We start from the raw sequence: 13,148 nt of genomic DNA, 5'->3' as shown, positions 1-13,148 counted from the left end.
TTGTGATTTCTGGATTTTTCTTTTTAGATTATCTCTCTCACAGTGGAAGTGCACTTACAATAAAAATTTCAGACCCCTCCATGATTCCGAAGTGGGAGAACTTGCAAAATAGCAGTGTGTTCAAATACTTATTTTCTTCACTGTATCATTCCACAGGTAAAACTAAAAGAAACAAATGAGTCCACTTGAGCGCGCTACTACCTCCAACGTCACTTCCTGCATATCGTAAACAAATCCCTGGAAAGGATTTTCATGGCGGCAGTGACAAAAAGCCAAATGTGTCAAAATCATGTTTTGTGGTGAAAAAACGGATGGGTCCATACCGGCTGCCGTTTTTTCATTAATAACATACTAAAAATGATCAATTTCACGATACTTGACCTTGAAGGACCCATTTAAAGGTTGACTGACTTTTGAAGACCACGTCAAATCTGGCCTCTCAAGGCTGCATTTGAAGCCTCACAGACACAGAGCCACATGACAACAATGTAGAGTTCTCTTTACAGGTCTCACAAGGAGGGATCACACGTTGATGTTCCAAGGTATTTTCTCCTTCACTACTCTCTCATTTAAACCTTGTTGTTTTTGTTCTTCAACTCATCCTTCAAAACAGAACCAAATGGGAATATGGCGGCTAGCCAGCAGCTGTAGCTACGAGTCGTGAGCATCCAGAGTTGGGGTGCCCACTTCGTTCATTCATAGATAAAGTTAAAAGCAAAGAGAAAAAAAAAGTCAAAGGTCATTGTAAAATATGTCATATTTTAGGAATAAAAAATTCTTTTTTTTTTTTTTTTAAATATCATTTTAAAATATCTATTGTGAATTTAATTAATCAACCATTTAATCAAATGCATTAAAATATGTACTCTACAGCTACTATATGTATTTTTTAAATTTCGCTATTTTTATTTTATGTACAATAAAAATGTATACATTATTAAAATGAAGAAAATGTTAATTATATGAAATGTATATTGTGTACAATTTTCTTCCTGTTTTCTTTCATTTATAATAAACAAATGAAAACATGATTTCATAAAATGGATTGAAAATGTGTTAAATGTATCCAAAATTGTTTATTTTGCTAGATTTTTTATTTTATTATTAACTCAGGTGACGGATTATTAAAAAAACATGAATCATTTTACTAATGTTTTTTAATTTTGTAGTCGGTTCTAAATCAATGAAAGGAAGACTTCATGAGTCTTTATTATTTTATTTGATCATTTTATTTCAAGGAAAAGACAAAAGTACAGGACTCCTAAAAACATAAATGTTCAAAGGGCCACTTTTTTCTCTACCGCAACAGCCCCCCCAATCCACAAGTTGAGGCAACAACAAATTTTAGGTTCACATTAGTGGCCCCAGACCTGCTGAGGGCTGACAGCCCGGAAAATATCTACCTGCAAGCGGAAGGCATCATCAGCCCCGTTGATGTGGCCATCACCGTTCTCGACTCCACCAAGACCACCACGATCTTCACAGACCGGGTCACCCTGGACCAGAGCAACAGCTTCCACACCCTTAAGTCTGTCCAGGTGAAAGCACGCCCGCCCCCTTTCCAGTTGTCCTGAGATGAGATCCAAGTGTGATTGTGAATGCAGCATTTGAAGAAAGATGATGTCATAATGCAGCCTCCAGGTCTCAAATCGAAGGCTTCTTTTTGAAACGCGTCCCTTTTAGCGAAGGCATTTGGAAATAGATCATGTCAAAAAGCAGTATGAAGTTGTTCCCAAATTGAAGGTGCCTTCAAATGCAGTCAGTGAAAGTTTGAAGATCAAAGGCTCCTTCAAATGTGTCCTGAAGAGACAGTTTGACATCAAAACCTGGCCAGAAGGCGCTCCTAAATCCCAGCCTTCTTAAAGGATGCATTTGAAGGTTGATTTTTTCAGAATAATAAGGGAAGATCTAAAATCACAACCTCTTTAAAATGTGTCTTTAAGAGACTGCAATTGAAGGTCGAGTTCAGAATGTAGCATGAGGGTTGTCTTAAATGGAAGGTTCCTTTAACTGGAACCTCAGAAGTACAAAAACTGAATGACAATGACATAAAGCATAGTGGTACCCCCAAATCAAAGCGTACTTCAGATATTTCCTTTTCAGAATGCATTTTAACATCTATGACCTCATTAATGCTGGAAAAAAAAAAAACTTCACAGCTTTCACTGCGATACTTGTGGTTTTCTTTCAGATTCCCTCCGGTCCGTTGAATCGTGACGAGACAAAGAACAAGTATGTGGTATTGATGGTCAAGTTTGGTGAGCACCATGAGGAGGAAAAGACCGTCATGGTGTCCTTCCACTCCGGATACATCTTCATCCAGACGGACAAGCCCATCTACAACCCCGGAGATGAGGGTCAGGCTTGAAAAAAAAAAAAAAAAAAAAAAAAAAAACCAATACTGTACATCACAAATATTGGGACAACTTCATATTTCTTCCTCCTCAGTGCGCTTACGAGCGTATGTGTCGTCCCTGTCCTTCAAGGCTTTAGACACATCTCTGACAGTAGACATACAGGTCAGGGGGAAAAAAAGGCATTGTTTATATAATTTTTACACATAATTTGTTTAATATGAATTAATGCTGGTGTGTGACAGAATCCAGAAGGAGTGGTGGTGAAGCAAGTTTTGAGGACCAAGGCTTCTTCAGGAGTCTTTACAGACTCTTTTTACCTCACAGAAATGGCTAAGTAAGTAATTTGATGTGAGCTGAAATTTCTTGAACTCCAAAACAAAAACAAAACTTGGAAACCTTGAGATCGGGTTGAGATGGCGATTTTGATCGTCAAGTCATAAATATGAGAAACTGACTACAAAACTTTGAAGAGTAAAAACTACGACTGAGGAGTTAAGACCAAGTCACAACAAAGATGTTTTACAGTCCAGATCAAGTCAAGACCAAGACTACAAGGAGTACAGACCAAGAACTAGTCTTTTAAGACTCGAGGCTAAGTCAAGATGAATTTTTGAAAGGTCAAGACCAAAACTTTGAGGAATTGAAGCCATAATGTAGAAAAAAAAGAGATTTTGCGGACTCGAGACTTAGTCAATACCAAAACCTAGAGGGGTGGAGACCATGTCAGGAATGAGACTTTAAGTAATTTAGAGGTCAGGCACAAGACTTGAGAGTTGAGATGAAGTCCAGACCAAGAAGTTGAGGAGAAAACCTTGAGGAGATCAGGTCAAAAGCAGGATTCTAAAATGTTCATAGCAAGAGATTTTTGGCTCGAGACAAGTAAAGGTCAACATTTTCAAAGGCTGAGCTCGGGCCAAGAGCAAAACCCAAGTTGAGCCCAAGACTTATAAGGGTCGGAACCATGTCAAGATAAGACTTTTGAGTGTAACATTAAGCAACTAAAATGCAAATAATGACTCTAAATATGTGTATTATTTTTTCCAGTGAAGGCATGTGGAAGGTGATTGCCAAGTTTGACCACTGGAAGCAGAACACCTTCACCTCACAGTTTGAGGTGAAGAAATACGGTACGCACACGTCGACAACCGTCTTTTCTCCCATGTTTTCAATCTGACCGTGATTTTAGAACACCACAGATTTTGAATTGCATTTATGTTTCAGTACTGCCCGCCTTCAATGTGACCTTGTCACCTAAGAAGTCCTTTCTGAGCCTTGATGATAATGAACTGGAAGTGGAGATCTGGGCCAGGTAGACACATGGATGCAACTTTGTCCTATTACGGCAAGAAACGTGGAATTACAGTGTTTCATTCGCACCTCGGTAATGTCGCAGATTTTTAGTTTTTACTGTATCGACTATTTCACCGTGACCTCACACCAATTTCTGCGGGGCAAGAAATGAAGTGATTTCCAATGGCATCATTAGTAAACGAGCCCTTCAGTCATTTGACCAACGCACACTGATTAAGAAAACTGGAGTAATGATCGCCGCCTTCTTCTCTCCTCTCAGTGTCAGTTAAAAACAAGATTTTACCTGAGGTAAATTACTTGGCAGCGGAAAATGAATGTCAGCCTTAATTTACAGCTCACCTTTCCACAAACCCATTGGCGGTTTGGTTCCCAACCTGCCCCTTTTAAAATAGCTAGTACGCCACCAGGCAGTTTTACAATCTTCTCTGTTCTACGCTACTTGAGTTTTCCTTCTCATCCATGGGTTTGGCTGGATTCATTTGGATTTGGTCCATTTGGGTTGTGGTAGTGGTAGAGGAATGTGTTTTCATGTTTAGTGTGTATTGTTATCATGTAAGGTTTGTTTTATTTTCTGTATATTTCTTAGCACTCCCTCGAAAATGAGACTACATCTCAAAGGAATGTCCAAAAAAAAAAAAAAATAAAATGGTAATGGGGTTAGAAGACATTTAAAAAACAACAACTTTGGTGGCATATTGGGCAAGAGCAAACACAGCAACTTTTTGTCCTCATTTTTAGTCCAGGTCAGGGGTAGTGGCTCACAGTCCACCACCCAGAACTACCCAGACTTGAATCATTTACAAATATGATTCTTTTTTAAATAGAGAACATTTTTTATCCTTCTATATTGTTTTCATCTACTGAAGTGAGTAAAATATAAGGGTTTTGTGTTAAGGTATCTGTACGGGGAGCCGGTTCAGGGGACAGCCTACGTGTCATTTGGGGTGAACGTCAACAAGGAGATGAGAAGGTTGCCTTCAGTGAAACAGGTCTCAAATGTGAGTTACTCCAAAAGAAACATCAATTAAGAGAAGCCAAGAGAAAACTTCAGCTTTTCATTTTGGATTGTGATGCTTGTAGCTGGAGGGTGGAATTGTCAAGTTGAGTCTGGACGAATTGAAAGCAGCATACCCCAATGTCAGAACTTTGGTGGGAAACTCAGTCTACGTCAAAGCATCTGTCCTCACCAAGACAGGTAAGGGCGTCGGTGGTTCCATATGATAGTTCCAGAAAGTAGTCTTAAATCCAGAATGTAGTCTTGAAATTAAGACCGTATAAAACAAGATTAAATCAAAGACAAGCTTTCGGTGTTGAGACCAGGTCAAAACTTAGATGTTATAGAACCTGAAAACAAGTCATGACCTTGCAATTGAAGAATCAAGACCAAAGACTTTGACACGTTAAGAACAGGTCAATACCACAACTTTGAGGTGTTGTGCTTAGGTTGAGACCAAGACATTGAGGAGGTGAGAGCAAGACAAGAACAAGAGTTTGACAATTGAGACCAAGTCAAGATGAAGCCTTTATGGGTTGAGACCAAGATCAAGAATTTAAGGAAGGTGTTGAAACCAAATGAGTAGTAGTTGAGATTAGGTAAAGACCAAGAATTTTAGGAGTTGAGACAATATCAAGACAAATAATTAAAGGAGTTCAGCTCAAAACTTTGAGGAGTTAAAAAAAAAAAAGAGTTTGAGAAATTGAGACTAGTTCAAGACTAAAAATTTTGAGGGATAGCAAGCCTCTAAAGACCAGGAGTTTACCGACTTGAGATAAAATAAAGACCAAAGATTTGTGAAGAAACGTACTATCAAGACTTTGAGAGGTTGAGACCAAGTCAAGACCAGAGTTGTGAGAAAGGAATTGATACAAAGTTAGGACCAAGATTTTGTGACATTAAGACCAATACAAGACCAAGTCTTTGAGGAGAACAGACATTGAGACCAAAACTTTGAGCGATCTAGTCAAGAGTTTTGATGCTGTTGTGAAGTCATTTTAATTTTTTGACTTTATTTTTCCACTTGTGAAGGAGGTGATCTGGTAGAAGCAGAGAAGACAGGCATCAATATTGTGGACTCTCCCTATGTCCTGTCATTTAAAGACTTAGTCAAGTACTTCAAACCGGGACTACCCTTTGACTTTACTGTAAGTTTGTAATCATGTTCATCTGTTGAGTACCTTCAGCTATACAAGAAAATGTTCTTTGTGTGTCCTCAGATTCAAGTGAGTCACCACGATGGTTCCCCGGCTCGTAATGTCCCAGTGAAGGTGAACCTTCTGCAGGATCCTGTGATGGTCAGCTCGGGCACAACCAGGATCACAGTGAACATGCCTAAAAGTCACCTCCAGGCCCTTGCCGTAAGAAAAACACCACAACCAGGATGTTGGACAGTTAAAATCAGGCCCAGAAAAAGTAAAGACCTTAACTAGATGAGACAAAGTCCAAGGCTTTAAAGAGTTGAGACCAAGCAAGACTAAGAGAGAGAGTTCACAATGAGTCAAGACTGAGACGAAGTCATGATCAAGACTTTGAGGGGCTCAGAACAACTCAAGATCAAGCCTTTGAAGGTGTTGAGAGTTGAAACCAAGAAATGGTCTTGACATGGTCTCAACTTCCTACAATGTTTGTTTTAAACTAGTCTTGGTCTTGACCAAGACTTTGAGATTTTGAGACCAAGACTTTGACATGTTGAAACCAAGACTTAATCAGAACCAAGCCATGATCATGAACAAGCCATGACCAGGACTTTAAAGCGGTGAACCCAAAACCAAAACCTAGGGTTTGAGAAGTTGTTTTTGCATTTCCAGGCCGAGACACAACAGCCAGGCCTTAGACCGGAGCAGCAGGCGAAAGACCAAACATTCCTGTTTCCGTACCTCACCTTCTCCAGAGAAAGCCCCAACTACCTGTACATCTCCACCACCACCAACACAGCATCTCCAGGAGACACGCTGGCCCTTAAACTCAACATCGCCGCCGCAGACCAGAGCATCAGAGAGGGCATCAGACATATCACCTACCTGGTCTGCATCAGTCCAAATGAAAAGACTTCATATAATTCTCAGAATACGGCAACTTTATTTTGGAATATGACAATTATGATCATGGTGGCTCAGCCGGTAAAGCGTTGGCCTCACAGTTCTGAGGTCCCGGATTCAATCCACGACCTGCCTGTGTGGAGTTTGCATGTTCCTCTCGTGCCTGCGTGGGTTTTCTCCAGGCACTCCGGTTTCCCCCCCACATCCCCAAAACATGCAACATTAATTGGACACTCTAAATTGCCCCAAGGTGTGATTGTGAGTTTGTCTGTTTGTCTCTATGTGCCCTGCAATTGGCTGGCACCCAGTTCAGGGTGTACCCCGCCTCCTGCCCGTTGACAGCTGGGATAGGCTCCAGCACTCCCCGCAACCCTTGTGAGGATAAGCGGCAGAGAAAATGGATGGATCGATATTCTGACTTTTCCCCTCATGTGGTACAGTATTTTGAATTTGCTCTCATAATATTCAGTTTTTCCCATTACCCCTATATTTTGTAAGGTTTCAATTTTTAACCCAATATTTACACTATTTTCACCGCGTTGCAACATTATTCTCGTAAAAGCTCAACTTTATTTTCTCTCCTTAAATTCCAGCAATATTTTTGAAACATTTTCTTGGTGACATTATTTTCGCAATATTACAACTACATTGTCTATATTACGACTTTTTGCTCTGAAAAAGACATTTCCCTTTTAAAATGGACACTTTATTTTTGTACTATTAAGATGTTCCGTGTGATATTGAAAATTTTTTTGTGGAAGAATTTTTTACCTAAAATTATAACTACATTTTTGAACATGACTTTTTCAATGCTTGTTTAATCATAATAATATTGCAATATCACAACAATTTTCCTCATCATATGCATTTATTCTGGTTTAAAAAAAAAAAAACTTGCATCAAGAAATATTCAGACGCGTCTCTTGTAGATGGTTTTCTTCTGCCCGCCTAGTTTTTGTTTTGACGTGTTTCCCGTCTCGTTCCCGGCTAGGTGGTCAACAAAGGCCGGATCGTACAAGCTCAGCGACTGGACGTGAGCGGTCAGCTGGAGACCAGCGTGAGTCTGACGGTCACGCCCGACTTGATGCCGTCCTTCCGCTTTGTGGCGTTCTACAGTCTCCCTGAAAAGGAGGTGGTGGCCGATTCCATCCGGGTGGACGTGGCCCCGTCCTGCGTTGGCGATGTGAGTCACCTCCTGCTCCATTTTCACACTCAGACTTGAGTAAAATCACCAAATAGCAACAATATGTCCGGAACGTATGTGTGCGGCAGCTGAGTGTGGGCCCAGTAGGCCGCAAGCCGTCGCAATACACGCCGGGAAAGAGCCTCAGGTTCCAAGTCCGAGGTGACCCGGGGGCCTTCGTCAGCCTGGTGGCCGTCGACAACTCTGTCTATCTGCTCAAGAAGGACAGACTCACGCAGAGGAAGGTCAGATACTCTTTTTCGGGTTTCTGGATTCATACGCATGTCCATTGTCGCTCTTCCTGGTCATTGTCATTCCCAAATGTTAAATTTTCCACTCAGAATGTTCCTGTTTTATGAGAATAAAAATATGATGAGAAAAAAGTTGAGGAAGTACAAAAAAAAGTTTTAATTTCATGGGAGCAATAGTTGGAATATGACCGTGAATGTGCAATAATGAGAAGAGATAAAAAGTAGCAAAAGTAACCATGTGAGGAAAAAAAAATGTAATTGACTGGAAATGTCAAATGTTATCAAAATAGAGCAAATTATGAAAATAATTTCATGAGTATAAAGTCATGAGGAAAAAAGTAAAATGTTATGTGACTGTTTTTGAGAATACGCTATTTTTGTAATATTAAGCAACTTAATTTTTATAAAATTCCCTTTCATGTACATTTGTAATAATGCCATCCTATTCTCATAAAATGTTTTGTCCAGGAAGTGGCAATGGTTAGTAAGGGGGAAGTCAGAAAGGCACTGAACAGAATGAAAAATGGAAAGGCAGTTGGTCCTGATGACATACCGGTAGAGGTATGGAAGCAATTTGGAGAGATGGCTGTGGAGTTTTTGACCAACTTATTCAATAGAATACTAGCGGGAGAGACGATGCCAGAAGAATGGAGGAAAAGTGTGCGAGCCCCCATTTTTAAGAACAAAGGCGATGTTCAGAACTGTGGAAACTACAGAGGAATAAAGATGATGAGCCACACAATGAAGTTATGGGAAAGAGTAGTGGAGGCTAGAGTCAGGACAGAAGAAAGTATCTGCAACCAACAGTATGGTTTCATGCCTAGAAAGTGTACTACAGATGCATTATTTGCCTTGAGGATGCTTGTGGAAAAGTACAGAGACGGTCAGAAGGACCTACATTGTGTCTTTGTAGACCTAGAGAAAGCCTATGACAGAGTACCAAGAGAGGAACTGTGGTACTGCAGGCGCAAGTCTGGTGTGGTGGAGAAATATGTTAGAATAGTACAGGACATGTATGAGTGTCATGACCCATCGAAGCGGGAGAGTACCCACATGCAGGACTCCGGAGACGCAGAGGCAGTTTTGAAAAGCTGTTTCTTCGTTCCAAGGTCGGGGATAAGGCAGACAGTCAACTGGAGCAGCGGTAACCCGGATGTCAGGTGTAGAAGGCAGGTCAGCGGGCAAGCAGGGATCGGTACACAGGAGATCAGTCAGAGAGAGCAGGAGTGTCGAGGGAGTTAAGCTTACGGGGTTGGTCGGAGGACAGGCGGAGGACAGTACACAAGGGTTCAGGATCAGAAACGAGAGAGTGCAGGAACGAGGGATGGATGGAGAGGATCTGGCAAAGCCCGACCGGCCGCTTGGTCCTATATATACTGGGGTTAATTATCAGCAATGAGACGCAGGTGTGCGCCACCTAATCAACGCAGCTGTGCAAGGGGACCATGCACGAGATAGGCTTCGTTGGAAAAAGATGACTTGCTGTGGCGACCCCTAACGGGACAAGCCGAAAGGAAAACAAGAATTAGTTTTAGTTTGTCTCCAAGAATTTTTTGCATCACAACCCCCCCCCAAAAAAAAAAATGTTTTCTTCTCTACATATATAAGAACTTTTTTTTCTCATAAAATGGCGATTCGCAGTCACCTTCCTTCAACTTTTGCGTCTCTATTGGCCAGATCTGTTTTTTTTTTCCCTCTCCGTTCAGATGTGGGAAACGGTGGAGCACGGCGATCTGGGCTGCACGCGCGGGGGAGGGATCAATGCCAAGAGGCTCTTTCAGGACGCCGGCCTGCTCTACGCTTCCAACGCCGGATTCACAACCGACCCCAGGAAAGGTAAATTGTAGTAAGAAATATAATCATACTAATAATACTGTAATAGTAATAATGCTACTGGTTATAATGGCCACACCTCCCTCCAGCCCTGAACTGTCCAGTCAGCAGCAGAAGGAGGCGCTCTGCTGAACTCTTACAGCGAAAAGCTCAGCTAGGTGAGTTTTTCTTTCTTTTTTCACTCTCAGAAGATCAAAGTTCTTAGACTCAATGACATTTTATTCGATCATAATTTTACCACTTTATTTCGTCATTTATCCCAATCATGTAACGTTGCGTGTTGTGTCTCAGAGAGTCACTACAAGGAGAAGCTGGAGCAGCGCTGTTGCAAAGACGGTCTCCGGGCCGTGCGCATGCCATACTCGTGCACCCGGCGCTCGCTCTACATCACCGAGGGCTGGGATTGCATCCGGGCTTTCCGCTACTGTTGCGCCACCTACAGAAACGAACTTCTGGACACGGAGATGCCCACCACCACTCCGCTGCTCACCACCTACTCCCAACCCATACGCCTCGCCGGACGGCTGCACCTTAGTAGAGAAATGTTTAGTAAGCGGTTTTTTTTCATCACGATGTCATTGGTCACCAACAATGCGGCCCTATGGGGTCACAAACCAGTGCAATCTGTAGGCCGGTCCCAAGCCCGGATAAATGCAGAGGGTTGAGTCAGGAAGGGCATCCGACGTAAAAACTGTGCCAAACACATATGAGCGTTCATCTAAAGAATCCCATACCGGATCGGTCGTGGCCCGGGTTAACAACGCCCACCCCCGGCACTGCTAACCTGCAGGGCGTCGGTGGAAATTCAGCTACTGTGGGTCGAAGACAAAGAAGAGGAGGGAACCGGATCCATCGTCAGAACAAAAAGAGGAATGCACAGAGCCTACAACTGAGTGTAGGGACTTTGAATGTTGGGACTATGACAGGAAAAGCTCAGGAGTTGGTTGACATGATGATTAGGAGAAAGGTTGATATTCTGTGCATCCAAGAGAGCAGGTGGAAAGGTAGTAAGGCTAGAAGTTTGGGAGCAGGGTTTAAATTATTCTACCACGGAGTAGATGGGAAGAGAAATGGAGTAGGGGTTATTTTAAAGGAAGAGCTGGCTAAGAATGTCTTGGAGGTGAAAAGAGTATCAGATCGAGTGATGAGACTAAAATTTGAAATTGAGGGTGTTATGTATAATGTGGTTAGTGGCTATGCCCCAGAGGTAGGATGTGACCTAGAGTTGAAAGAGAAATTCTGAAAGGAACTAGATGAAGTAGTTCTGAGCATTCCAGACAGCGAGAGAGTTGTGATTGGTGCAGATTGTAATGGACATATTGGTAAAGGAAACAGGGGCGATGAAGAAGTGATGGGTAAGTACGGCATCCAGGAAAGGAACTTTGAAGGGCAGATGGTGGTGGACTTTGCAAAAAGGATGGAGATGGCTATAGTGAACACTTATATCCAGAAGAGGGAGGAACATATAGTGACCTACAAGAACGGAGGTAGAACCACGCAGGTGGATTATATTTTGTGCAGACGATGTAATCTGAAGGAGGTTACTGACTGTAAAGTAGTGGTAGGGGAGAGTGTAGCTCGAGAGCATAGGATGGTAGTGTGTAGGATGACTCTGGTGGTGGGTAGGAAGATTAAGAAGACAAAGGTAGAGCAGAGAACCATGTGGTGGAAGCTGAGAAAGGAACAATGTTGTGCTGCCTTTCGGAAAGAGGTAAGACAGCCTCTCGATGGACAGCAGAAGCTAACGGAAGACTGGACAACAAGGTAATCAGAGAGACAGGCAGGAGAGTACTTGGTGTGTCTTTTGGTAGGAAAGGGGAGAAGGAGACTTGGTGGTGGAACCCCAAAATATAGGGAGTCATACAAGGAAAGAGATTAGCGAAGAAGAAGTGGGATACTGAGAGGACTGAGGAGAGGCGAAAGGAGTACATCGAGATGCGACGTAGGGCAAAGGTAGAGGTGGCAAAGGCTAAACAAGAGGCATATGAAGACATGTACACCAGGTTGGACACGAAAGAAGGAGAAAAGGATCTCTACAGGTTGGCCAGACAGAGGGGTGGAGATGGGAAGGATGTGCACCAGGTTAGGGTGATTAAGGATAGAGATGGAAATGTGCTGACTGGTGCCAGTAGTGTGCTAAATAGATGGAAAGAAGTTGATGAATGAAGAAAATGAGAGAGAAGGAAGAGTTGAAGTGGCAAGAGTGAAGGACCAGGAAGTGGAAATGATTACTAAGGGGGATGTCAGAAAGGCACAACAAAGGACGAAAAATGGAAAGACAGTTGGTCTTGATGACATACCAGTGGAGGTATGGAAGCACTTCGGAGAGGTGGCTGTGGAGTTTTTGACCAACTTATTCAACAGAATACTAGCGGGCGAAAAGATGCCTGAAGAATGGAGGAAAAGTGTTGTAGTTCCCATTTTTAAGAACAAAGGGGATGTTCAGAGCTGTGAGAACTATAGAGCTGATGAGCCACACAATGAAGTTATGGGAAAGAGTAGTGGAGGCTAGACTCAGGACAGAAGTAAGTATCTGCGAGCAACAGTATGGTTTCATGCCTAGAAAGAGTACCACAGATGCATTATTTGCCTTGAGAATGCTAGTGGGAAAGCACAGAGAAGGTCAGAAGGAGCTACATTGTGTCTTCGTGGATCTAGAGAAAGCCTATGACAGAGTACCAAGAGAGGAACTGTGGTACTGCAGGCGCAAGTCTGGTGTGGCGGAGAAGTATGTTAAAATAGTACAGGACATGTATGATGGCAGCAGAACAATGGTGAGGTGTGCCTTAGGTGTGACAGAGGAATTTAAGGTGGAGGTGGGACTGCATCAGGGATCAGCTCTGAGCCCCTTCCTGTTTGCGGTAGTAATGGATAGGCTGACAGATGAGATTAGACTGAATTCCCCTTGGACCATGATGTTCGCAGATGATATTGTGATCTGCAGTGAAAGCAGGGAGCAGTTGGAGGAACAATTAGAAAGATGGAGGCACACACTGGAAAGGAGAGGAATGAAGATTAGCCAAAGTAAAACAGAATATATGTGCGTGAATGAGACAAGTGGAGGGGGAAGAGTGAGGCTACAGGGAGAAGAGATAGCGAGGGTGGACGACTTCAAATATTTAGGGTCAACAATCCAGAGCAATGGTGAGTGTGGTAAGGAAGTGAAGAAACGGGTCC

The 13,148-nt window shown here is 42.5% G+C and overlaps 1 protein-coding gene across 1 annotated transcript in view; it reads left to right on the top strand.

The window, feature by feature from the left end:
* Nucleotides 1–13,148, top strand: part of LOC133506502 (complement C3-like) — a 37,266-nt gene that overhangs the window by 5,948 nt on the left and 18,170 nt on the right. The window contains exons 4-20 of the mRNA XM_061830715.1: nucleotides 507–542; nucleotides 1,310–1,538; nucleotides 2,192–2,357; nucleotides 2,449–2,519; nucleotides 2,600–2,691; nucleotides 3,402–3,484; nucleotides 3,579–3,666; nucleotides 4,564–4,666; nucleotides 4,749–4,863; nucleotides 5,695–5,810; nucleotides 5,883–6,023; nucleotides 6,474–6,689; nucleotides 7,696–7,887; nucleotides 7,977–8,132; nucleotides 9,845–9,974; nucleotides 10,061–10,129; nucleotides 10,263–10,520. Of these exons, the coding sequence (XP_061686699.1) occupies nucleotides 507–542; nucleotides 1,310–1,538; nucleotides 2,192–2,357; nucleotides 2,449–2,519; nucleotides 2,600–2,691; nucleotides 3,402–3,484; nucleotides 3,579–3,666; nucleotides 4,564–4,666; nucleotides 4,749–4,863; nucleotides 5,695–5,810; nucleotides 5,883–6,023; nucleotides 6,474–6,689; nucleotides 7,696–7,887; nucleotides 7,977–8,132; nucleotides 9,845–9,974; nucleotides 10,061–10,129; nucleotides 10,263–10,520 (2,261 nt within the window). The remainder of the gene's footprint in view (nucleotides 1–506; nucleotides 543–1,309; nucleotides 1,539–2,191; nucleotides 2,358–2,448; nucleotides 2,520–2,599; nucleotides 2,692–3,401; nucleotides 3,485–3,578; nucleotides 3,667–4,563; nucleotides 4,667–4,748; nucleotides 4,864–5,694; nucleotides 5,811–5,882; nucleotides 6,024–6,473; nucleotides 6,690–7,695; nucleotides 7,888–7,976; nucleotides 8,133–9,844; nucleotides 9,975–10,060; nucleotides 10,130–10,262; nucleotides 10,521–13,148) is intronic.

Source organism: Syngnathoides biaculeatus, chromosome 9, assembly GCF_019802595.1.
Source record: "Syngnathoides biaculeatus isolate LvHL_M chromosome 9, ASM1980259v1, whole genome shotgun sequence".
Classification (NCBI taxonomy): Eukaryota; Metazoa; Chordata; class Actinopteri; order Syngnathiformes; family Syngnathidae; genus Syngnathoides; species Syngnathoides biaculeatus.
Note: the sequence above shows the minus strand (reverse complement) of the source record. Positions and strands in the feature narration are given on the sequence as shown.